This window comes from Bufo bufo, chromosome 2 (genome assembly GCF_905171765.1).
Source record: "Bufo bufo chromosome 2, aBufBuf1.1, whole genome shotgun sequence".
Taxonomy (NCBI): Eukaryota; Metazoa; Chordata; class Amphibia; order Anura; family Bufonidae; genus Bufo; species Bufo bufo.
The window spans coordinates 705,828,377-705,855,853 of record NC_053390.1 but is presented as its reverse complement, the minus strand read 5'-3'; the positions used below and the strand labels follow the sequence as shown (position 1 = coordinate 705,855,853).

Sequence of the window (27,477 nt, the reverse complement as noted above, 5' to 3'; positions counted from 1 at the left end):
AAATTCTAATTTTAAATTCCTTTTAATTTGCAACACTGAAATAAATGGAGGAAATAAATGGACTTTTGCACAATATTCAAATTTTTCGAGTTTCACCTGTACTTGTATTAGATTTAACTATTTCCATTTAACATATAACTGATTTAAATTTATTAAACCTAGGTATGCAGAACTTACTGAGGTAATATCAAAGACGAAGCCTGATGGTTCTACAAGGATCTTACCCCCTGAGTTCCGAGATATTCTCAGACAACTTGGATTCTTTATGGAAGATGAAGAGTTCCATAAACTTTGTGGAAGGTTGTACTTCCTTTTTTTTCTAATTAAAAAAACATAGGGAATGTTTTTCATTCTTCATGAAGAACTCAGGGCTTAGGCTACTTTCACATTAGCATTTTTGATGGATCAGTAATGGATCATCAAAAACACTTCCGTTACCGATAATACAACCATCAGCATCCGTTATGATCCGGTTGTATTATCTTTAACATAGCCAAGACGGATCCGTCATGAACTACATTGAAAGTCAATGGAGGACGGATCCGCTTTCTTTTTTTTGTCAAATCAGTTTTTATTGTTTTCTTAGGGTACTTTCACACTTGCGGCAGGACGGATCCGACATGCTGTTCACCATGTCGGATCCGTCCTGCGGCTGTTTCGCCGTGCCCCCGGGCCGCCGCTCCGTCCCCATTGACTATAATGGGGATGGGGGCGGAGCTCCGGCGCAGCACGGCGGTGCACGGCTTAAGGCCGCCGGACTAAAATTACTGCATGTCAGGTTTTTTAGTCCGGCGGCTTTCTCCGTGCACCGCGTGCTGCGCCGGAGCTCCGCCCCCGTCCCCATTATAGTCAATGGGGATGGAGCGGCGGCCCGGGGGCACGGCGAAACAGCCGCAGGACGGATCCGACATGGTGAACAGCATGTCGGATCCGTCCTGCCGCAAGTGTGAAACTAGCCTTAGTAATACATAAAACATTTGTATTTCACATGAAAACTGAAAGTTTGATTGTACAAATGTGAAACAGTACATTCAATTTACTTAAACAGTATAAAACAAACATTGCCCGGTCGGTGTCCTCTTCGTATGAAAGCTTTGCACCTCCTTCAAAGTCTATTTTGCAAAGTTCACTCCTTTGCAGATATATCTAATAAGAAAACTATAAGGTAGCTATACTGTACTTTCTAGATGTCAGAGCAAAGCATGAGCCCAATCTTATTTCGTTACTCTCTTAGCTCCTTTACGGTGCAGGGGGACAAAAGAAATCTGCAGAAGCGAAGGTGGGGTTTTACTTTGTGATAATTTCTACCTCCCAATTCTCACTTCACACCCATGGGATGTCTGCTACATGTTGTTGTTACTAACCCGAGTGCTAGAAAAAACTTAAATACATCATCTCACATTGTTTTAAGCTGCTAAACTTAATGACTCAGTGTGCAGCCACATCTGGGTGTGACAATCATGTAAGAAGGGCCAAGTTTAGTTAGATATTCTGGTATAGTGCGACCAGGGGTCCCACGTTTTTAAGAAGAGATCATATCTATTGGTCCGCCAGTTGACATCTCCAACATTTGTTTGATTCTGATAATCCCATTTTATACAGCAAGTCAGGGGTTTTATACCATCTGGATAAGAGCTTATAGTGGTTTTCTTGAATTTTAATACATGTCGAAAAGCCATGAGAGTGCAATAATATGAACTTTGTGTTTTCTTCAGAAAGTACTATGTCTAATTCTTTCTCCCATGACTTCAAGAAAGGGGGGGGGGGGGGGTTCGACTGAGGTATTGAGCAGTAGATGGGTGTATAGAGAGGATAGTGTTTGTTTCTTGCTCTTGTGGAGGAGGATTAATTGCTCAAACCAGGATAATGGTCTGCTGGCTTGATTGCGTGATATGAATAATGTGTATATGGCTTTAAAGTGTTCAAATTGCAGGAAATTGACCTCTGATGATGTGATAAATGACTGTAGTTTAGTAAAATTTGGTATTTTGTTAGCGGGGAGACATGCAGCAACATTCATATCTTGCAGTTGTGACTAGTGATCTTATAACTACTTCATCCCTCTTTGCCACATATGGGATTAAGTGTGTCGGTAGGAGTGGTGAAGTACCTTTGAAAGTTTTGTTGGAGTGATGAAGGGATCTCCATATTTTAATTGTGCCTTGTACTAATGTTTTAGAAAGGGTTTGGATGTGTTTCTGTTCTGGGAGCCACAGGATTTTTGAGTGTGTAGGTCCTAAAACCATTAAATCCGATCTGCGGCATGGGTCTGTGGGTGCGGTAGCTACCAAATCAAGCCATCTTTGCAAGTGAAGCGCTGTGTAATATTGTTTAATATCTGGTAGTCCCAGTCCTCCTCTACATTTTTTACGGGTAAGTATCTGATATGATATTCTAGGTTTCCTTCCTCTCCATATAAAGGTGGATAGATATTTCCTAGTGGTGGTGAAGAAAATCTCAGGTAAGTACATGTGCAACATCTGTGAATAGTATAGGATTTGAGGAAGGATGTAAGTCTGCACTCAATTTTTGCAGCCCATCCAAGATAAATATGGGAAGTTATATTCTTTGAGTAGTCTAGATAGCTTAAGCGTCAGAGGGCGGAAGTTGAACGAATACAATTCTTCCAGCTTGTTTGGTATTTGTACTCCCAAGTATTTTATAGTGTTCTCTGCCCAGGGACACGGGGAAATTTGGCGCAATAGGGTCGCCTGGGATTGAGTGAGAGAGATATTCAGAAGATCTGATTTAGAGTAGTTTATTAAAAAATTTGATATGTTGCCATAGTGCTGGAAGAGATCCAATAGCCTGGGTAAAGCACTGTTTGGGTTGGAAATCAGCAATAGTAGATCATCAGCGAAAGCAGATATGAGATGTGTATCTGAATTCTGGGTAAAGCCTTTTATATCATCATCTTGCCTGAGCTTTTGTAATAATGCTTCCATTGTCAATATAAATAGGGAGGGAGATAAAGGACAGCCCTGCCTCGTGCCATTTTTATGCTGAAAGATGGAGACAGAGTGACGTTAACCCTAATCAACCCTATCAAACGCCTTCTTGGCATCAGTGCCTACAAGTACAAGTGGGATTTTTTTTTTTGTGCCAAATATATTGAGTTTAACAGACGTATTACATTAAACCTGCCCTCCCTTCCCTTGACAAACCCCATCTGATCAGGCTTCACTATGGCCGGCAGAATGCCATTCAGCCACCTAGCTAATAGCTTGGCCCATATTTTGATATCAATATTTAACAATGAGATGGGTCTGTAGCTGGAACAGAGGCCAGGGTCTTTACCCTCTTTTGGAAGAATTGTGATATGCGCTTCCAGCGCTTGTCGTGGGAGATGGCCCCCTAAAAGGAGTTGGCTACATAATAGAGTAAGGCGAGGCAGGAGAATGACTTGAAATTTTTTATAGTATCTAACTGTTAATCCATCTGGGCCTGGACTTTTCCATAAAGGGAAGGAGAGCATTGTATCCTTTACTTCCTGTAATGTGATTGGTTGAGTTAATGTTTGCTTATCTGTTTCTGAGATTTTAGAGAGATTCAATCCGTTAAAGAAGGATGAAATGTTCGCTTGTTTGTTGGAAAGATTTGAAGGGGTATCTTGGTTAGCTAAATGATATAGAGAGGAATAATAGTCTTTGAATGTTGCCGCTATCTCGGAAGTACGGGTGACTTTTCTACCCGTCTGTGTGGTTATTGAAGATATAGAGGATTTATCCCTGCGTTTCTTGATTAAAGCTGACATCAATTTGCCCCCTTTGTCCCCATGGGCATATATTTTTTGTTGGTAGTAGAGTAATTTCAATTGTTCTCGCAATCTAGATAGTTCTTCAAGTAAAGTATTAGTGGGAGTTTGTTTATGCAACTTTTCTTGGTTCCTAATCTGTGAAAAGAGGTCTAATATCATTTTTTCCTGTCTCTTATTTATCTGGGTGCCAAGAGCTATGAATAACCCTCTTATGTATGTTTTATGCGTTTCCCAGATTATGGGTTCTGTCATGCCTGGCGTTGTGTTTGATTCAAAAAAGAGCCAGAGATGGTTCTTAAGGAGGTCTATTTCTTTTTTATCATCTAGTAGTGTTTCGTTAAGACGCCAGGTCCAGTCCCTCTTAGGTAAGTCTTTAATTGTTAGTTGTATTAATACAAGTGCTTGTCTGAAAAAGTGGATGGTCCTATGTCAGCTTTTTTGAGGGCTTTTAAGGTGCTGTCGTAGGCGAAAAGGTAATCAATTCGTTGATGTGTTTTATGAGTGTTAGAGAAAAACGTATAATCTAGTTCAGTTGGGTGCAATGTTCGCCATGCTTCAGAGAGGCCCAGTAATTGCAAACGATTATTCAGTCTATTGAGGCTGTTTTTAGATTGTTCAGTGTGAAGAGTCTATCCTGGGGTTTAATGCTTGATTGAAATCCCCTCCAACTAGTATAATGGGGCCCTCTGCAAAAGCTTGCAGCTCCTGTAGTCTTCCCATAATCCATGAAACCTGTCTAGTGTTCGGAGCATATATGTTAGCGAAGGTGTACATAGCGGAACCAATTTTACCTTTCAGGAATAAGGCCCTGCCATCTGAATCTTGGTGTTTTAATGTAAGTACAAAGGGAATATCTCTGTGAAAGGCGATAGATACCCCTTTGGAAGCTTAAGTTTCATTGGTGTGGTGAAACCAGGACGCAAAGTAGGTAGTGGGTAGTTTTGGAAATTTTTGTGTTTTGAAATGTGTCTCCTGTAACATCAGCACAGATACTTTATCCCTCTTTAACAATGTCATTAAATGTCAGCGTTTCGTGGGAGCATTCAACTCTCTTACATTGTATGTGCAAATTATAAAGTCTGCCATTTATCAAAGTAGTAGAGTGATAGGTCTTCTATCTCAATGAGAATCACCGATAGGGCAAAAAACAAACAGAGTAAAAAGAACGGATAAAAACCTTAAGAGCAACAACAACAACAACCCCCAAATAGGTAGGTAAAGCCACACGTGTATGCATGCTCACGAGTGATAGTGGCATGATATAACTTTTTCAGAACAATGTGTAACCAGAACACCCTGGGGGGTTTAGGGTTTGTGGGGGAGGAAAACATCCTGAGCCGTGACACTTCATGTTAACCCTTGAGATGATGATAACTCCTGATATTTGATAAAAATGGATAGACCAGGCACTCAATGTATGTTACTAAAATGAGATATTTATTTCACACAGTGATAAAAGATAAAATTGATAAAGTTAGTCCAACTGGACAGAAAATGTGACAATATAATATACTAAGGCAGCAACAATAATAACAATTATAGCAGCATAATACATGCAACAGTGTAGCACAAGTAGCAAAGGAAAAAAAGGGGTGATAAATCGCAATCTATAACGATATTTGGATCCAAAATAAACCGCTGGGTTTCCTGGGCTCTAATCATATGCCCTGCCATGTCGCAAAAATTAAGAGAGTCAAAGACTACTTTTTCAACCTGGTCAACTCTGTGGCCTATTGACTGGATCTCTTTTTTAATCTCCGAAAGCTCTTGTAACATCGGATTCAGAGCGTGGAGTATAGTTTTCTTAAGGAAAGCCTTAGTGATAGGCTCTTGATCACTTGCCTGTGTAGCTACACTGTCCGCATCAATGTCGGAGTCACCCTCTGCATCTGAGGTGGGAAGCCACGCCATCTTGGAGGTGTGCTTTGGATTCGGAGCCGCCGCTTTGTGCAGGAATTTGTCCATGTCTGTTTGTTGCTTGGCGGTCCCCAGTGTCTCAGCAGGGTCCCTCGACTTGTCTTTGCCGATTTTGACCATTTTGGGTCAGCTGTAGATGCTTCTGATAGGGGTAACACAGTGTCTGTGTGGAGCTGCTAAATCAAGCAGCCATCTCACTCTGCGGTCAGGCTCCGCCCCCAAGGACGGATCCATTTTCTATTGTGTCAGAGTTAAACAGATCCGTCCCCCCTGACTTGCATTGTTGGTCATGCCGGATCCGTTTTGCTACTCATCCCATGACGAAAAGAAAACCGGTATGGGAACGCGACCAAAGAGAACGGAATGCATTTTGGAGCATTCCGTTCTGTTCAGTTACATTTTGTCCCCATTGACAATGAATGGGGACAAAATGGAAGTGTTTTTTCCAGTATTGAGATCCTATGACGGATCTCAATACCGTAATATGTAAACGCAAGTGTGAAAGTAGCCTTAGCTCTATTCAATGATGGACAACTGCCATGGCTTCAAACCTTGGCTGTCCACACACAGTACCACTACCCTGTGGTCCTCAGAGCTGCCTCCCACTGAAAAAAATGGGAGACAGACACCATGTGAACCCCACAGAATTTTGGCGTGGTGTCTGTGCCAAAATTCTGCCTGCAAAAAAGTGAACACCCCCCCCTAACGGTGCTGGTACATGGAGCGGTCTGGCTGCTGGATGCAAATGCAGATCATATTGCTGTTGACTGTCGTTATTGTGTTATGTGTTAAAAACTTCTTTGAATTCAGTTGTAATGTATTATACTGGTCATGTACCCGTACATTAGGTACGACGTGGATGGAACTAGTGTGATTAAGGCAGATTATCTGCTGAAAAGACTTGGAAATGAAATCCAGAACCAGACTTCAAGCAATCCAAAAACTAAAGGTAATAATACTGAAAGTGATCTACAGTATATTCCACTCTGTTTCACCCATGTTCATAAAGTACTTGTATCACGCAAAGTGATCTCCTTGATCCTTATGGAAATATATTAGACATGGAGAGAAAATCTGGCACCACCTTCTCCTCTATGAAATAGACGATTTTTGTTTTAATGAAATAGACGAAACTGTTCGAAATACAATATTTCTGGGTCAGTAATATTGATCAGTAATATAGAAAGCCAATGAGCAGGGCTGGACATATTCTCATTAATTATCATTCAGTTGGTTGTCACTATTAGCGGATAAAACGGCTTGTACTGTTCACAGGCCTTCTTATAGGTCCATCCTGTGCTGCTGTATGAGGGCTCTGTATGGCACCTACAGCCAGGGGTGTAGCTAGAATTGTCTGGGCCACACAACAAATTTTTGTACAGGGCACCCCCCATGACCATCCTGATATTGGTTGTGTGCATATGTAAGTGTGGGTTCACACCACATTTTTCCCATTCATTTGACGTATACATTGGAAAAAAAAAAGATACAAAAGTGCAGCACACCACACTTTTGTATCCTGCAGATTCCGGTAAAAAAATGTATACGTTAATGTATGTGTGTTGTTGTTTTTTTACAATGGAACTCTACGGTGACGGATGCCTGTGTATGGTATCTGTCTGAGACATCCATTAACGTATTCATTTTTTGTATACGTTAAACAGATGGCAAAAACGTGATGTGAACCCAGCTTTTGTGTGCCAGAATAAGCACTAGTACACAGCAGCGGGACAGAGCACAGCCTGGGCCTGGTGATCAGTGGTGTGGACTGTGTTTCCCAAGGCTCATTTACTCTACTGGGAAATACATTGCACACTACGGTAAAATATACTGGAATCTATATATTGTACATATTTTTGCCCTACCCCCAAATAACAATACATATATTACCAACATACAGAGACTAAATAACACCGCCATACTGGATAATAGCTCATACAACAACTGGATAACAAACAGTGTAATATTATAGACCCATACTATGACTAGATAACATCACCATACTTCTTGGCTGTCTTTCATAGCCAGAGTAGGAGCGAAGCAGATGTACAGGCAAGGCAGAAAGGCAGTGCGGAAGGCAGGCGGATAGGTGTGCAGGCCAGCGGGCGGGCACATCCAGGGTCCACTTCAATAATTGGTAGGGCAGCAGCTTCCTCCCACTCCTGCTCCACCAATCAGATTACAGCACAGGAGAGTTAGGAGATTCCCTCTCTCCCCACTTCTCGTTTCTGTACAAGCCACAGCATTGCGTCCCCACCTCCACCTGCAGGGAGAGAAGGGAACTATCAAATAAATAAAAAATGTAATTATTAGAAATATGGCCCTACTGGCCACAGCCCTGCTACTGCTCCCGTGCCTGTTCTGAGCTCAGACCCCCGAAGCAGTGGCTTCCGCTGCTTCCCCCCAACAATGCCTACAGCAGCATTATGGCTCTGCAGTACAAAATGCGTTGAGACATGTCACTTTTTTGGGGGATTTCATAAAAACTCCTTATAACCCATATTACTGATCCGTATTACATAGATCTACAACATGGCAGTATGCAAGAGGCTCAAAGGTATGCACCATAGTCTACTTTAAATCTGCTCAAAACAGATGATTTCAAGCAAAAAGATCATTTGTCAGTCGAAATTTAACAACGAATGATAGTTTTAGCCGACCAATGATAGACCATCATGGTCTAAAAAGAATTGTTAGAAATTTTTCAGCCGATGAATGAAAGATCTTTTGTTCAAAGAAAGATCATTCGCTGATTTCTTTTAAATAACTAGGGATAGGCGAATCGAGCTTCGGATCCAAAATCCGAAGTCGATTTGTTCCCCGACTTCTTTTTAATGCTGTACGGAGACCTGTCTCTGTACAGCATTAAAATGTATGTGCTTCCTCGAGGCAAAATTCATCTGAAGTCACGCGAGACTTCGGTAAATAACATCAGGTTCCATTATACGACTTTAAAAACATTTTAAAAAGGGAATCCGGAGTCGGCTTCGGTACTGAGGTACGAGCCAGCCGAAGCCGACTTTGGATTCCTGTTATAAAATGTTTTTAAAGTCAAAGAATCAAAGCCTGATCTTGTTCCCCGAAGTCTTGCGAGACTTTGGACTTAAAGAGGACCTTTCATGGGTCCAAAGATTGTAAACTAACTATCAGGATATGTAGAGAAGCGCCCAGGGATCTCACTGCACTTACTATTATTCCTGGGCACCGCTCCGATCGCCCGCTGTGGCCCCTGGTATATTCTCCCGCTCTGTATGCTAATTGCTAGCATCGGAGCAATGGGGAGGAGACTGCCCTTTTTCTCAATGGGCGTCTCCTTCTCCCTGGCTGTGAGCTGTCCAATCGCAGCGCAGAGCGTCACAGCCCGGGAGAAGGAACGCCCATTGAGAAAAAGGGCAGTCTCCTCCCCTTTGCTCCGATGCTAGCAATTAGCATACAGAGTGGGAGAATATACCGGGGGCCACAGCCGCAGAACAGAATAGTAAGTGCAGTGAGATCCCTTGGCGCCGGTCTTCATATCCTGATAGTTAGTTTACAATCTTTGGACCCATGAAAGGTCCTCTTTAATGAATTTTGTCTCTCCAATGCACATACATTTTAATGCTGTACAGAGACAGGTCTCTGTACAGCATTAAAACGAAGTTGGGGAACAAATCGACTTCGGATCTTGGATCCGAAGCTCGATTCACTCGCCCGTGGAAATAACGTTCCCAGAAAGATAGTTCGTCTGTCGCCCAGTTTCACTAAACATCTAGGGGCAGTTTGAACAGTTTGTAATGGTCAATGTGGACTATGAAGCTGGATTTACACATCCAGATAATCGGGGAGATTATTGGAAAAGAACACTCTTGTGAACACTCGTTCTCAAACAATCTGGTGATCCTGTCGTTCATGCAGGCACCTAAATTACAGTTTCTGGGCAGCAGATCATGTGGTCTAAACAGCAATCTGCTGGCCAGAAACAATGCAGCTGTATGAGGACGAGCGTCAGCAATAGCGATCCCTCATACTGTGGAGGTGATTGCTGCATGTAAATGTAATGCTTCACCTCCACTAGGTGAGCAGCCGTCTGTGAGGAAGGAACACTTCTTTCCCGACAATCTTCTGCTCATCTGCCTGTCTAAAGCTGGATTTAGACGAACCAATAATTGTCCAGATTATCAGGAACAACCGTTCCTGTGAACGCTTGTTCCCGATAATCTGGCCATCTAAATATGCCGCCAATCACCAAATAAACGAGCAAACCGCTTGTTTATAGGGTGATCCTGTCTTTTGTGCAGGCACCACTGATCATTGTTTCTGGCCAGCAGATTGTGCTATCTATACAGTGATCTGCTTCCCAGAAACAATGATTCTGTATGTTTCTCATACTGTGGAGGTGATCCCGGAATGTAAATACAGTGGTCTCCTCCACTGAACGAGCAGTGAACGCTTCATTCCTGACAATCTGCCAGTCCATTGGCCTATATAAACCCTTAAATCCACCTTAATGTGTATGGCTGCATCTGCTAAACAATTGCTCACAGGATGTGCAACCATCAACAAACTTCTATCTGGGTATGGCCACCTTTAGTTATAGATAATACAGACAATTGTAAACCTCATAATACAGACAATTGTAAACCTGTTGTATAGTTAATACCTAATATACTTACCATAGTTCATGTCACCTCACCAGTCTGTGTTTTATAATCCACCTCTCTAGCTCCACAATCTAGAGAAATGTCTTGGGCAGAACTAGAACGGAAAGCCTCACTCAACATTGAGAAGTGGTTGAAAGATAAATTCAGAGAAGGCTTTCGGAGCATGAAAGAGGAATTTGAAAAGCGTGACCCACAAAGAATTGGCAAGGTGGGTAAAATGGCATTTTATGTAAAATTTATTGTAATACCATACCAGAAGTAGGGTAGGACATGACAGCATATACACAGGCAGGTGTGAAGTCGGGGAGTAGCGCTAATGGAACCAATATGCCGTTTAAAATTATATGTAGTTACAAATACACTTGCACGGCAGTATGGAGATTTGGAGGGGATATAACTAAATAATGCAAAAAATGCTAGAAGCTCATAATAAAATCCATTAGCTTACTTTGAAGTCAAATAGCAAGCGTATCTGGATTAGTAAACCCATGTTCAAATAGCATATTAGGTAATTCTAAGTAAATAAATGGGGGGGGGGGGGGGGGACACAATATTTAAGAACCTTCACACTTAACTAAAGTGGACACCGCCCAAATAGAAAGGGTGTCTCACACTCTGGAGGACCCATCATTTCAAAATAGACTTTGTAACACTTACCTGTAGGGGGTGCTGCATGAGAACTGAACACTTGCTGCTGGCTCCTCCACAGTTTTGCAGCTCATTGTTATTGGCTTGTTAAAGGGACCTAATAGTGTATAAATATTTTTATATTTTCTGCTCGATTTTTATGTTTTTAACCTTTATCTATTATATACTGTAGCTATTTATATGTTTAACCTTTGAGACCCTACTATCCATGTAAATACATGATTTATTCAAAATCCAACAATGGCCAACAACTGGTTGAAAAAAGTTGATGGTCTTTATATTTTCATAATATTCTGTAAATTGCACAGAATGTATGGTATTCTTTTTGTTTTGTTTTACAGAATGTTTCATCTTATTTTATTATTAATGGGTGGATCATGAAAATATTATACATGCTTTTTTTTGTATTAAGGTTGAGAAAGATGATTTTCTGGCTGTACTTGAAAAGTTTGAATTAAAATTAAAAGATGAACACTTTAACCTGTTCTTAGCAAGATGTGGGCTTGAGGACTCTCTGACAGGCGTCAGTTACATGGATCTTCTTAGAAACTTTCAGGACCGTAGTGAGAAAGGGATTACACACAAGATACTTTCTGACCCAAACCATAGGTAAGTAGCCCAGAAAGATCCATAACGATCATTTCTAATACCTTGATTATTATAGTTCACCTTAATCACAGCATTAGCAAAACCACATTATAAATATAAGAACTATTATGGGCCATGGCTGTTCCATCCTTCAGGTTGTCCCATGCACAATATTTATCACTTACCCATGGGTAGGTTATAAAAAGGGTTGTTCAATTAAAAATATTCCACATTTTTTAAACCAGCACCTGGAGCTGAATAATTTTGTAGCTACATGTAATTAAAAATTTTATAAAGCCACTGAGCTTTTCAATAAAATGTATCTGTATAGCACCACCTGCTGTTTATTCATTTTCTTTTTTCTTCGTCCAACTCACTGAGGTGGTCACATGTGCTCAGTTTAAATCTTCAACTGCCACCAGCCATATGTTAGAAGTTGTGGCAGTTACAGGAAAAGAGCTACAGCAGAAAGGACACACCCCACTGAGAGAGGACAACCCCTGAGCTGCCAGCATGAAATAAATCTAGCAGAACAATTGGAGCAATGAATGGGGAAATCTCTGGTTCCATGTGAGGTACAGGCTGTCCAACCACATGGCATGGGTGATCACAGCTCCATTGACTGGCTTAGGAATGCTGATCATCTACCTCCAGCAGTCTCATAAGAGTAGGTAGTCACACACGTGCACCATCACTCTATTCCCAAAAAGGACTCTGAGACCCCCGTTCTCATAATGGGGTCCCAGTGGTCGAACCCCCAGCAATCACACATTTACCACCCACATTCTGGATAATTGATGAAATTTGTTTGTGGAACAACCCCTGCAATATTCTATATATTTCATTTTTATATAAAAACTGTAAAACTGGATGATGTCACATATATCATTCACATGACTGCTGCAACCAATCACTGGCATAACGATTGTATGTTATACATGCAAAGTGATTGGCTGCTGTGGTCACGTGAATGATGTACATGATGTCATTGCTGTAGGACAAGTGGGAACTACTAGAATGGTCAAGCTGGAGTGGCAAGGGTTTGTACAGGGAAGCAATAGTTAGTCATTTTTAATACCATTTCATGCCCTTAAGATAGTTTCTAAAAATCCTCAAAAACCCCTCTAAAGGGCGTCTGAAAATTATATGTTAAGCCAGGAACAATTATGCCAGTCTATGATATCCCCTGCTCAGCCGGAGGATGTGTCTAATTTATGGCGAGGCACAGTCTTCATCATATATTTCAGTCTTTATTTAAACTGGCAAACTGGGCAACTAGCCCCGTCCTTGCAATACCCCCTTTTTGGGAAAGTGGTATGGATGGCGTTTTTACACCAGAAAACTGGCGTGGGGGGAATGCTAAATTCCCCCATAATGCTTTGTAGGACTAGCTCAGCTGATTGTAATGCTACCTTTCACTTGGCGATCCGTTTCTGGAGGAAAGTACTTTTAATAAATATGCAAATGAAGAATTAAGTGCACCGAGGGTGGGCCCCTGGCACTCTTTGCATCCTTGCTCCTTTGCTTCCTCTGCCAGCATCTCTCTCTTCTCTTTGACTGTCAGGGCCAGGTAAGATGATTATTCAGGAACCTGGCCCTGTCAATAAAGGAGAGGGAGGGGTTAGCAGACAAAGTAGGCAGAGCTAGGGTGCACAGAGCGGCATGGGCCCACCCTCAGTGCACTTAATTGCTTATTTGCATATTTATAAAAAGTGCTTAAAGCACTGGATCACTAAGTGAAAGGTACAATACATTCTGTTCAGCTAGCCCTACAAGGCATAGTGACTGGTTGAAGAATGAATATTCTGGTGATAGATTCCCTAAGTACTAATTATATAAAACATGAAAATCCATTAGGAAACAACCTACTGATGATTTTTCCCTAAAGCACTCCAACCAGCAGCCTCCTCTCATCCCATCATCTCGACTTCCGAACTATAACTGCATTATGGGTGTGATATTGGGGTAGGAAGAAACTGGAAATGCCTCCTGAAATTCAGATTCACATTTCCATCATGATTTCTGAAATAATTTTTAACTGTGATTTAAACTATGTTGTCTGAATTTAGAATTAGAAAAATGTCAAGCAAGGAAAAAAACTGGGAACGTAAATTTATCATAAACTAACCTACCTACTACTCACCTAGTGAGTGCATTCTAAATGTTTCAATAAAATATGAAGAATTTATAAGAATAGATAATGGTTTCACTCTATTAATAATCCAGCAATAGATAAGTAAATCGGAGCGTGTATTGAACATTCTGTAATGGGTTTCCTTCATTTTTCATAAATTTCAGTGTCATGTCATGTACTGGCATGTTTGTCCACCAGATGGCACTAAAGTCTGCATTGTTATAGTCTTGCAATCTGGGCAGCTAGTAGAATTTCATAGTTATAAAGCCATAACATAGAAACATAGAATGTGTCGGCAGATAAGAACCATTTGGCCCATCTAGTCTGCCCAATAACCATTAGTTTAGTTTCCATATTGAATGAATGCATATCTATCTAATATATAAAGCTGAGTGTATGTATGTGTGTGTGTATGTATGTGTGTGTGTCCACTAAAGGAATCCACATCGTCGCATTTACAATCACGAAATTTGGCACACAGGTACAGCAGGTATCCGGGAAGGTTTTAGACCAGGTCTCAGCTCTCTAGCACGTACCGTTCCTGAGATATTCCCCCAAAAAATATGGCACATCACATGACCTACAATAGAAGTCTGCAGGTCTTTCTCTTCATATCCCAACTGCCATACACACGGTCACATGTCCCCTATCAGCCAATAGAAGCTCGCAGGTCCTTAGTCTACACATAGACACAGTTTTACACCAGGTTTCCGTAACAACCCAGCCATTTTTCCAGGGGTATTGCTAGGTTAAAACATTTGCGGCCTGGGCCCCTGATGTTTTGTCTCAGGCCCCGAATGTCCTGCCTGCCAGATAGATCCAACTGTATTGCCGTCCTCAGGCACTGTGTGTGGGGGGGGGGGTGCAGTGTTAAGGGGTGGGGGGCTTTGGAGGTCACTGTTAAGGGGGCGGGGTGCTGTAGATGTCACTGTTATAGTGGATACTGTCGATATCTTTAAACGACACACAAACATTAAATGAAATTGATTAAATATACCCGAGCGAAGCTGGGGCCTTTAGCTAGTTTTGTATATAGAGTAATGTAATTAGGGTATATTAATACAGAATAATGTACCCATATGTGTACAGTATATTAACACAAGAAGCATGTGCCCCCTTTTCATTGTACATTAGTGTAGGCGGTCTATGAGGGTCTTTGACTTCTGATTGCAGAGTCCCTTTAGTTATTGAGGGTAAAAGGAATTGTCTCACTTTGGCAAATGGCATTTATCATGTAGTTAACACAAGGCACTTACTAATGTATGGTTATATTGCCTGCTTTGCTGCTTTTACTCATTTTTTTAATCTCATTATACACTTCTTGTTTCCATAGTTACGACCACCCTGCAATCCAGCAGTGGTGGTCGTGCTTGCACATTATAGCAAAAAAGCACTGGACTCTCTGCTGGTTTGCAGGGTGGTCATAACCAGGGGTGCACCTAGCCTTTCTGCTGTCTGAGGCGAAAACTGAAACGGCGCCCCTCCCAATGTCAATTTCTTAACCTAACCCCTTTGCCACAATATAAGTGCTCATAGCCTATGGCCCTTCTGCTGCCCCCCTCTTGCCCCTACCTAGTGCCGCCATTGCCTCACCGGGCCTCATTGGTGGTGCACCCCTGGTCGTAGCCATGGACACAAGAAGTATAAAATGAGGTGAAGAAATGAATTAAAGCCAGCAAAGGAAGGAATATGGACAATAACAATGCATTAGTAAGTGCCTTGTATTAAATTTATCTACATGATAAATGCTGAAGTGAGACAACCCCTTTAAGAGCTCTAGTTTTAGATATATTTTTTTTTAGGCTTGTACAGATAGCCGCTCTATATATAGCTGCACTTAAGGGTGTATTAGACAGCCCATTTTAACAGGGGCTTGTCGGGAAGGAAGCGTTCCCTCCCGTCAATCGTCTGCTCGCTAGAGGAGGAGACCACTGCTATTACCACTTTAGTAGAGAGAGGAGCGATCTTTATACCATTGCTCTTCCCTATACTGCATCATTGTTTGCCGGCAGCAGACAAACGATGATTTTTTAATCTGTCAAAAAATTTTGATTGCCGGATGAACAAGCGTTTGCTCGTTCATTGGGTAATTGGCGGTAGTATTACACTAATAATGAAGAAAACTCCAGCAGTTATGTTGCAAACAGGTGAATCGTTTATTTGAAGTGCGGCCTTAACATACAGTAACGTTTCGGCCGGATATGGCCTTTATCAAACTGTTGCCGCTTTTGGGAAGATGGAGAAGTAGGGTAAGAAAGCTGCGCTCAATAGGTGATGGTGGCGTGCAGTTGCACGGGTAGGTGAATGGTAGTATTACACTGCCAGATAATCGCTAACGAGCGTTACTACGATTGCTCATTAACGTTCATATTCCAAAAAATCGGCAGGTGTAATACACCCTTTAGTTTTAGCAATTCTATTACCCATATGGGTTTTGTAATAAATGGGTCCTGCTGCCGTCAGCTATTTGTGGGCCTTTTTTACAGCATTGATATTGTTCTTTAATTGCAGATTTCACCGTGAAGGAGCCATTAGTCCATCCTCTACACTGACTGCAGTGGAAGCAAGACTAGCAAACCTCTTCCAGTCAGACTTCCTGGCCCTGCTGGCAACTTTTGAGTATGTTTTTTAATTACATCTTCTTTTTGTGAGCAGGGAGAATAGAGCCAGGCAGAATTTTAATTTGGTACAATTTTTAACTATTTCAACATATTTTGTAGATTGTACAATAGAATGGAACCGATTGGTAGCAGTTGCAGAGTTTTAGTATGCTACAACAAAACAGATTGCACATAGAAAGTGAGAAACCCATAATACTGTATAAGGCTACATGCACAAGACTGTATCCATTATGTGGATGTGCAAAATACGTTTCCTGGCCGTGTGCATTCCACCTTTCTACTAGAACTGGCTATGCTTGTCAGCAAAACAAACAAGAATAGCACATGTGCTATATTTTGCGGTCCAGCCACACGGATGTGGACAGTACACAGATGACATCCTTGTGCTGTACATATTTTTTGCAGACCCATAGAAATGAATGGGTCTGTGTGTGATCGGATCGGAAGCTGACCCGAACGACAGTCGTGTGCATGTAGCTCAACGCTGCATTTTTTAACTGAATCAGTCAATATGTGCTATCAAAAATTCTATTGTAGTGCACCCCCTAGTGGACATTGTGTTGATAGTAGAAGGCACCTGCAAATTCTGCAGTAACGGTATATTCAGAGAGAAAGAAGCCTAAAGCATTTTATGTACAGATCTTTAAAAAATCCTAATATGTCATAACAATAAGACTCCTGTAATATGTCATGTCTATATTTACTTTAAAAAAGACTGTTACTGCTTCTGCCTTTAATAGTTTTTGATATTTTCACCAACTATTTTTATAAAACGTGCCAAAAATACATAATGATAGAAAGCGTCTTTAAAAAAACAAACAAAAAAAAAACATTTCAAATATTTGTGCATAACGGTTTCCTCTACCACCTATTTTTTATATAACCCCCATTATTGTATGAGGACCAAATGCTAAAGTTTGTTATTGAATTTATCTAGATCAGGGGCGCACAACCTTTCCTGTTCCAATAGCTAAATCATTAGACTGTGAAGGGCCACAACATAACTTAAAAAGATCTCCATCTGGGACACTTAAGTCATATCAATAATACAAGACATAAGTTTCTGAAAGGTGGGTGTCCGACGTTTGGGACTCACACCTACTGGGAAAACACAGAAACACATGTCCCCCTTTCTGTGGTGTGCGAAAAAAAGGGATCAAGGATTATGCTCTAAATGTATCAGCTGGAAATACCTTAAAAATCACTCTGGATCGACTGTGTGGTGGAGGAATCAGGGGATGACTGCATAACACATAGGTCCAGAAAAAAGCACCAAGAGGAAAATTCCAGCCATGCATTGCCCCCTCAGGGCTGCAGTAACAGTTATGATGACTAGATTTTCTGTTAAGCTGCATATTATACAACGTATAGCCTTTTATTAGTACCTGCCACGCAGTGCCTCTTATTAGTACCTGCCACACAGTGCCTCTTATTAGTACCTGCCACACAGTGCCTCTTATTAGTACCTGCCACACAGTGCCTCTTATTAGTACCTGCCACACAGTGCCTCTTATTAGTACCTGCCACACAGTGCCTCTTATTAGTACCTGCCACACAGTGCCTCTTATTAGTACCTTCTACACAGTGCCTTTTATTATTACCTGCCACACAGTGCCTCTTATTAGTACCTGCCACACAGTGCCTCTTATTAGTACCTGCCACACAGTGCCTCTTATTAGTACCTGCCACACAGTGCCTCTTATTAGTACCTGCCACACAGTGCCTCTTATTAGTACCTGCCACACAGTGCCTCTTATTAGTACCTGCCACACAGTGCCTCTTATTAGTACCTGCCACACAATGCCTCTTATTATTACCTGCCACACAGTGCCTCTTATTAGTACCTGCCACACAGTGCCTCTTATTAGTACCTGCCACACAGTGCCTCTTATTAGTACCTGCCACACAGTGCCTCTTATTAGTACCTGCCACACAGTGCCTCTTATTAGTACCTGCCACACAGTGCCTCTTATTAGTACCTGCCACACAGTGCCTCTTATTAGTACCTGCCACACAGTGCCTTTTATTATTACCTGCCACACAGTGCCTCTTATTAGTACCTGCCACACAGTGCCTCTTATTAGTACCTGCCACACACTGCCTCTTATTAGTACCTGCCACACAGTGCCTCTTATTAGTACCTTCAACACAGTGCCTTTTATTAGTACCTGCCCCACAGTGCCTCTTATTAGTACCTTCCACACAGTGCCTCTTATTAGTACCTGCCACACAGTGCCTCTTATTAGTACCTGCCACACAGTGCCTCTTATTAGTACCTTATACACATTGCCTCTTCCTAGTACCTGCCACACAATGCCTCTTATTATTACCTGCCACACAGTGCCTCTTATTAGTACCTGCCACACAGTGCATTTTATTATTACCTGCCACACAGTGCCTCTTATTAGTACCTGCCACACAATGCCTTTTATTATTACCTGCCACACAGTGCCTCTTATTAGTACCTGCCACACAGTGCATCTTATTAGTACCTGCCACACAGTGCCTCTTATTAGTACCTGCCACTCAGTGCCTCTTATTAGTACCTGCCACACAGTGCCTCTTATTAGTACCTGCCACACAGTGCCTCTTATTAGTACCTGCCACACAATGCCTCTTATTATTACCTGCCACACAGTGCCTCTTATTAGTACCTGCCACACAGTGCATTTTATTATTACCTGCCACACAGTGCCTCTTATTAGTACCTTCAACACAGTGCCTTTTATTAGTACCTGCCCCACAGTGCCTCTTATTAGTACCTTCCACACAGTGCCTCTTATTAGTACCTGCCACACAGTGCCTCTTATTAGTACCTGCCACACAGTGCCTCTTATTAGTACCTGCCACACAGTGCATCTTATTAGTACCTGCCACACAGTGCCTCTTATTAGTACCTTCTACACAGTGCCTTTTATTATTACCTGCCACACAGTGCCTCTTATTAGTACCTGCCACACAGTGCCTCTTATTAGTACCTGCCACACAGTGCCTCTTATTAGTACCTGCCACACAGTGCCTCTTATTAGTACCTGCCACACAATGCCTCTTATTATTACCTGCCACACAGTGCCTCTTATTAGTACCTGCCACACAGTGCATTTTATTATTACCTGCCACACAGTGCCTCTTATTAGTACCTTCAACACAGTGCCTTTTATTAGTACCTGCCCCACAGTGCCTCTTATTAGTACCTTCCACACAGTGCCTCTTATTAGTACCTGCCACACAGTGCCTCTTATTAGTACCTGCCACACAGTGCCTCTTATTAGTACCTGCCACACAGTGCCTCTTATTAGTACCTTCTACACAGTGCCTTTTATTATTACCTTCCACACAGTGCCCTTTTATTAGTACCTGCCACACAGTGCCTCTTATTAGTACCTGCCACACAGTGCCTCTTATTAGTACCTGCCACACAGTGCCTCTTATTAGTACCTGCCACACAGTGCCTCTTATTAGTACCTTCTACACAGTGCCTTTTATTATTACCTGCCACACAGTGCCTCTTATTAGTACCTGCCACACAGTGCCTCTTATTAGTACCTTCTACACAGTGCCTTTTATTATTACCTGCCACACAGTGCCTCTTATTAGTACCTGCCACACAGTGCCTCTTATTAGTACCTGCCACACAGTGCCTCTTATTAGTACCTGCCACACAGTGCCTCTTATTAGTACCTGCCACACAGTGCCTCTTATTAGTACCTGCCACACAGTGCCTCTTATTAGTACCTGCCACACAGTGCCTCTTATTAGTACCTGCCACACAATGCCTCTTATTATTACCTGCCACACAGTGCCTCTTATTAGTACCTGCCACACAGTGCATCTTATTAGTACCTGCCACACAGTGCCTCTTATTAGTACCTGCCACTCAGTGCCTCTTATTAGTACCTGCCACACAGTGCCTCTTATTAGTACCTGCCACACAGTGCCTCTTATTAGTACCTGCCACACAATGCCTCTTATTATTACCTGCCACACAGTGCCTCTTATTAGTACCTGCCACACAGTGCATTTTATTATTACCTGCCACACAGTGCCTCTTATTAGTACCTTCAACACAGTGCCTTTTATTAGTACCTGCCCCACAGTGCCTCTTATTAGTACCTTCCACACAGTGCCTCTTATTAGTACCTGCCACACAGTGCCTCTTATTAGTACCTGCCACACAGTGCCTCTTATTAGTACCTGCCACACAGTGCATCTTATTAGTACCTGCCACACAGTGCCTCTTATTAGTACCTTCTACACAGTGCCTTTTATTATTACCTGCCACACAGTGCCTCTTATTAGTACCTGCCACACAGTGCCTCTTATTAGTACCTGCCACACAGTGCCTCTTATTAGTACCTGCCACACAGTGCCTCTTATTAGTACCTGCCACACAGTGCCTCTTATTAGTACCTGCCACACAGTGCCTCTTATTAGTACCTGCCACACAGTGCCTCTTATTAGTACCTGCCACGCAGTGCCTTTTATTAGTACCTGCCACACAATGCCTCTTATTATTACCTTCCACACAGTGCCTCTTATTAGTACCTGCCACACAGTGCATTTTATTATTACCTGCCACACAGTACCTCTTATTATTACCTGCCACACAGTGCCTCTTATTAGTACCTTCAACACAGTGCCTTTTATTAGTACCTGCCCCACAGTGCCTCTTATTAGTACCTTCCACACAGTGCTTCTTATTAGTACCTGCCACACAGTGCCTCTTATTAGTACCTGCCACACAGTGCCTCTTATTAGTACCTGCCACACAGTGCCTCTTATTAGTACCTTCTACACAGTGCCTTTTATTATTACCTGCCACACAGTGCCTCTTATTAGTACCTGCCACGGAGTGCCTCTTATTAGTACCTGCCACACAGTGCCTCTTATTAGTACCTGCCACACAGTGCCTTTTATTAGTACCTGCCACACAGTGCCTCTTATTAGTACCTGCCACACAGTGCCTCTTATTAGTACCTGCCACACAGTGCCTCTTATTAGTACCTACCACACAGTGCCTTTTATTATTACCTGCCACGCAGTGCCTCTTATTAGTACCTGCCACACAGTGCCTCTTATTAGTACCTGCCACACAGTGCATCTTATTAGTACCTGCCACACAGTGCCTCTTATTAGTACCTTCTACACAGTGCCTTTTATTATTACCTGCCACACAGTGCCTCTTATTAGTACCTTCCACACAGTGCCTCTTATTAGTACCTGCCACACAGTGCCTCTTATTAGTACCTGCCACACAGTGCCTCTTATTAGTACCTGCCACACAGTGCCTCTTATTAGTACCTTCTACACAGTGCCTTTTATTATTACCTGCCACACAGTGCCTCTTATTAGTACCTGCCACACAGTGCCTCTTATTAGTACCTGCCACACAGTGTCTCTTATTAGTACCTGCCACACAGTGCCTCTTATTAGTACCTGCCACACAGTGCCTCTTATTAGTACCTGCCACACAGTGCCTCTTATTAGTACCTGCCACACAGTGCCTCTTATTAGTACCTGCCACACAGTGCCTCTTATTAGTACCTGCCACACAGTGCCTCTTATTAGTACCTGCCACACAGTGCCTCTTATTAGTACCTTCTACACAGTGCCTCTTATTAGTACCTGCCACGCAGTGCCTCTTATTAGTACCTGCCACACAATGCCTCTTATTATTACCTCCCACACAGTGCCTCTTATTAGTACCTGCCACACAGTGCATTTTATTATTACCTGCCACACAGTACCTCTTATTATTACCTGCCACACAGTGCCTCTTATTAGTACCTTCAACACAGTGCCTTTTATTAGTACCTGCCCCACAGTGCCTCTTATTAGTACCTTCCACACAGTGCCTCTTATTAGTACCTGCCACACAGTGCCTCTTATTAGTACCTGCCACACAGTGCCTCTTATTAGTACCTGCCACACAGTGCCTCTTATTAGTACCTTCTACACAGTGCCTTTTATTATTACCTGCCACACAGTGCCTCTTATTAGTACCTGCCACGCAGTGCCTCTTATTAGTACCTGCCACACAGTGCCTCTTATTAGTACCTGCCACACAGTGCCTTTTATTAGTACCTGCCACACAGTGCCTCTTATTAGTACCTGCCACACAGTGCCTCTTATTAGTACCTGCCACACAGTGCCTCTTATTAGTACCTGCCACACAGTGCCTTTTATTATTACCTGCCACGCAGTGCCTCTTATTAGTACCTGCCACACAGTGCCTCTTATTAGTACCTGCCACACAGTGCCTCTTATTAGTACCTCCTAAGCATCAAAGTAAGCAGCACCATATACCCCACCAAGGGAAAAGTCCAATTCATCTGGTACCAGAAATTATGGTCTAGACATGGTGCTCGCAGGTCGAGATCCAGGCTAAGGGTCCCTTGGAATAATAATAATTGGAAAAATCTGCAGCACTCCTCCGTTTTGTAGAAAATTCCGGTGACTTTATTTAGCTAAGCAGCATACATATACTGCGTGATAAAGACTTATTATAGTCGAAACGTCGCAATTGTATGCTGCTTAGCTAAATAAAGTCACCGGAATTTTCTACAGAGGAGTGATGTGGATTTTTACCATTATTATTATTCTTATTAGTACCTGCCACACAGTGCCTCTTGTTAGTACCAACTACATAGTGTATCTTATTAGTACCTTCTACACAGTGCCTTTTATCAGTACCAGCTACACAATGCCTCTTGTTAGTACTAGCTACAGTGCTTCTTGTTAGTACCAGCTACACAGTGCCTGTTGTTAGTACTTTTATTACTACCAGCCATGCAATGCCTCTGATTAGTACCAACCACACATTGCCTGTTATTAATACCCGCCACACAGTGCCTTTTATTGGTACAAGCTATACCAGCTGCACAGTGCCTCTTATTAGTACCATCAACGCAGTGTCTCTTATCAGGGCTGTATTTAGAATTTATGCTGCTCTAAGCACATTTATTGCTCACACCCCCTATTAGCTTGGCTAGAGCTGCCAATTGCTTTGAGGTATGCAGCAGCTACACAAATTTTTTTGCTATGCAGTAAAAAAAACACTGTTGAAAACGGCTTTACCGTGATTGCTGTGGTTTTGGGATGTGGTTAATTGACCATGCAATGTATGCAAGTCTTCTTACAGGTACAGCTAGGATGTATGCTGAATCTACGAATTAAAAAATAAAATATGCTTTAGATAATAACACTTTATTTTCTTCTTATATAGGAAAATTGATAAATTCAAGAGAAATGTTATAAGCCAAGAGGAATTCCGAGCAGCAATAGAGAGCAGGTATTATTTTTTATGAATGTGCTGGTCATAGTTATGCATGGGCATAGAACTTCATAGTCTGTTAGTTCACCATCTTGCAAATCTGAAAGTGTGCTATAATTGTTTAAGCTAGGGGGGCTGAGGTGGTTAAACAAAATTAGGCAGGTGCATAAATTTGGGCACCACAAAAAATAAATGAAATCAATATTTAGTAGATCCTCCTTTTGCAGAAATTACAGCCTCTAAACGCTTCCTGTAGGTTCCAATGAGTGTCTGGATCTGGTTGAAGGTATTTTGGACCATTCCTCTTTACAAAACATCTTTAGTTCATTCAGGTTTGATGGCTTCCGAGCATGGACAGCTCTCTTTAAGTCACACCACAGATTTTCAATTATATTCAGGTCTGGGGACTGAGATGGCCATTCCAGAACGTTGTACTTGTTCCTCTGCATAAATGCCTTGGTAGATTTTGAGCAGTGTTTAGGGTCGTTGTCTTGTTGAAAGATCCAGCCCCGACACAGCTTCAGCTTTGTCACTGCTTCCGGACATTGGTCTCCAGAATCTGCTGATACTGAGTGGAATCCAGGCGTCCCTCAACTTTGACAAGATTCCCAGTCCCTGCACTGACCACACAGCCCCACAGCATGATGGAACCACCACCATATTTTACTGTAGGTAGCAGGTGTTTTTCTTGGAATGCTGTGTTCTTTTTCCTCCATGCATAACGCCCCTTGTTATGGCCAAATAACTCAATTTTAGTTTCATCAGTCCACAGCACCTTATTCCAAAATGAATTTTAGTTTCATCAGTCCACAGCACCTTATTCCAAAATGAAGCTGGCTTGTCCAAATGTGCTTTAGCCCACCTCAAGCGGCACTTTTTGTGCTGTGGGCGGAGAAAAGGCTTCCTCTGCATCACTCTCGCATACAGCATCTCCTTGTGTAAAGTGTGCCGAATGGTTGAACGATGCACAGTGACTCCATCTGCAGCAAGATGATGTTGTAGGTCTTTGGTGCTGGTCTGTGGGTTGACTCTGACTGTTCTCACCATTCGTCGCTTCTGTCTATCCGAGATTTTTCTTGGTCTGCCACTTCGAGCCTTAACTTGAACTGAGCCTGTGGTCTTCCATTTCCTCAATATGTTCCTAACTGTGGAAACAGACAGCTGAAATCTCTGAGACAGCTTTCTGTATCCTTCCCCTAAACCATGATGGTGAACAATCTTTGTCTTCAGGTCATTTGAGAGTTGTTTTGAGACCCCCATGTTGCTACTCTTCAGAGAAAATTAAAAGAGGAGGGAAACTTACAATTGACCCCCCTAAATACTCTTTCTCATAATTGGATTCACCTGTGTATGTAGGTCAGGGGTCACTGAACTTACCAAGCCAATTTGAGTTCCAATAATTAGTTCTAAAGGTTTTGGAATCAATAAAATGACAACAGTGCCCAAATTTATGCACCTGACTAATTTTGTTTAAACAATTATAGCACACTTTCTGTAAATCCAATAAACTTCTTTTCACGTCTCAAATATCACTGTATGTGTCTCCTATATGATATATTTAACTGACATTTTTTATCGTAACAACCAACGATTTATACAGGAAAATCATGACGATTAACAAGGTTGCCCAAACTTTCGCATCCCACTGTATTTCCAGCTTTCAATAGTCAGTCCAAGATGAGGTTGGGGCAGGGGCGTTGCTAGGGTCTGAAAGCATTTGGGGCACAAGCCCACTGTATCACCCCCCCATGAAGCCACGCCCCCACCCCATGAAACCATGCCCCCATCGCGGGGGGGGGGGGGGGGGGGGGCTTCACAGTAGTTTTTAACCCCTTTCAGCAGTCCCCCCTTCACAGTAGTTATTTACCCCCTTCAGCAGTCCCCCCTTCACAGTAGTTATTAACCCACTTCAGCAGTCCCCCCTTCACAGTAGTTATTAACCCCTTTCAGCAGTCCCCCCTTCACAGTAGTTATTAACCCCCTTCAGCAGTCCCCCCTTCACAGTAGTTATTAACCCACTTCAGCAGTCCCCCCTTCACAGTAGTTATTAAACCCCTTTCAGCAGTCCCCCCTTCACAGTAGTTATTAAACCCCTCAGAAGTCCCCCCTTCACAGTAGTTATTAACCCCTTTCAGCAGTTCCCCCTTCAGTGAATGGAGGACTGCTGAAAGGAGTTAATAACTACTGTGAAGGGCCTAGCCATCTGGGCAACCCCACAGATCATCCCCTCATCCCCCTTGTACTTGTTCCACTGGCTGCACGGGCATGAGTTCAGACACTTCGGTGCGCAATCGAGTCCTACGGCGTGTGATCCCGCGAGACCCGTGACCTACAGAGGCGGGTCTCATTGGATCACGCGCTGCAGGACGGGATGGCACACCAAAGTGACTGAACTCATGCCCGCGCAGCCCGCAAGTAGCGGAACAAGTGCAAGGGGGGTGGGGCTAACGTAACATTCGGGGCACTGGACAAAACATCCGGAGCTCAAGCCCCAAATGTTTTGACCGAACGACTCCCCTGGGTTGGGGTATAATCCACTCAGATCGTGATAGTAGGTGGTATCTGAAAAGTCCATGATATACCTTAAGAAGTGGCAATGGAAGCCTATTACACTCTACCTATGTAATACAGAGCATCTGCCCTGATGAGGGCAACTCCATCCAGAACCTGACCCTATTGAGGCCAGCTAGCCCTGGTTGTTCCCTAACTCTGTACTTCACATGTTTCTGTCCTAAGTACAACAACTCCTCAGGGGATCTGGAGAGAAGGGGTAAAATGTGAACAAAAACAGGATTAACCAGTTCAAGACTGGGCCAGTTACCGCCTTCCGGACCCGGCACATTTTCCTTTTTATTATTATTTTTTTTTTTTTTTATACATGCGTCATGTTATGTTATGGTTATGTAAATAATTATTATTATTTTTTTTACATGATACATGGGGCTTTATTTTAATTTAATTTTAGCATTCTTTTTCTTTTTTATAACAAGGAAAAATGTAAATTGTCTCCTTTTCTATTTTTTTTTTGCTAATAACACAACATCAAACTAAAATATTATTTTTTTATTATGTCCCCTTTCTATAATGGATGCTTTGATATATGGCAGTGATGGCTAACCTTGGCACTCCAGCTGTGGTGAAACTACGACTCCCAGCATGCCTTATTTATTTCGATAGAGTTCTGAGAGCAGCCAGGCAAGGGGGGCATCTTGGGAGTTGTAGTTTTACCACAGCTGGAGTGCCAAGGTTAGCCATCACTGATATATGGGAAGTATGGGTTATGGTCGCTGGAGGCAGGGCTAGAAGAGTGATGGGGAAGGCAGGGACAGTACAAAACCATCCCTGCCCTCTCTATGATGTGCCCTGCCGTCACTGGCAGCCGGCTCCCAGCTGCACAGTTACCGTGCAGCTGTGATATTTGCACAGATATTTTAAAACGTCTTTTAAGAGATGAAGGACCACCGCCTGGACATATATAGTCAATAGGTGGTTGTGAAAGGGTTAAAGTAGGCTAGTAAATGCCAATGTGCCTGTGAATGGTTTTCAACCAGAATCAAAATGTCAGTAAGTCACCGTCTGTAAGTAAGAATTCAGGCAGCTGGTCTATGAACTAGGGATGCCCTGATACCAATGGGTAGGGGCATGGTGAGTAGTAATCCTTGGACTTGTGAAGGTTAGGCAGTTAGTCTCACGCCATTTTTAGAAAACATGCATTGGCATAATGGGGTTCAAATCATGATCATTTTGATTTGGTTGTCCAATTTCATGCAAGTTTCTAGTACATGGGATTCTCACAAAACACAATAGGTCACATTTATTATCATTGTTTATCATTGTATCATTGCAACAAATCTGATGAGGAATATTCGACATCTGTCTTCTCACTCCAAAAAGAAAAC

General features: G+C 42.5%; 1 protein-coding gene across 2 annotated transcripts in view; it reads left to right on the top strand.

Moving 5' to 3' along the window:
- The window catches only part of LOC120991763 (EF-hand calcium-binding domain-containing protein 6-like), a 132,654-nt gene that overhangs the window by 27,855 nt on the left and 77,322 nt on the right, over positions 1 to 27,477 (top strand). For both annotated transcript variants that reach the window (XM_040420538.1, XM_040420540.1), the window contains exons 7-12: positions 163 to 300; positions 6,523 to 6,623; positions 10,377 to 10,522; positions 11,375 to 11,571; positions 16,196 to 16,303; positions 23,531 to 23,596. In XM_040420538.1, coding sequence (XP_040276472.1) covers positions 163 to 300; positions 6,523 to 6,623; positions 10,377 to 10,522; positions 11,375 to 11,571; positions 16,196 to 16,303; positions 23,531 to 23,596 — 756 coding nt within the window. The remainder of the gene's footprint in view (positions 1 to 162; positions 301 to 6,522; positions 6,624 to 10,376; positions 10,523 to 11,374; positions 11,572 to 16,195; positions 16,304 to 23,530; positions 23,597 to 27,477) is intronic.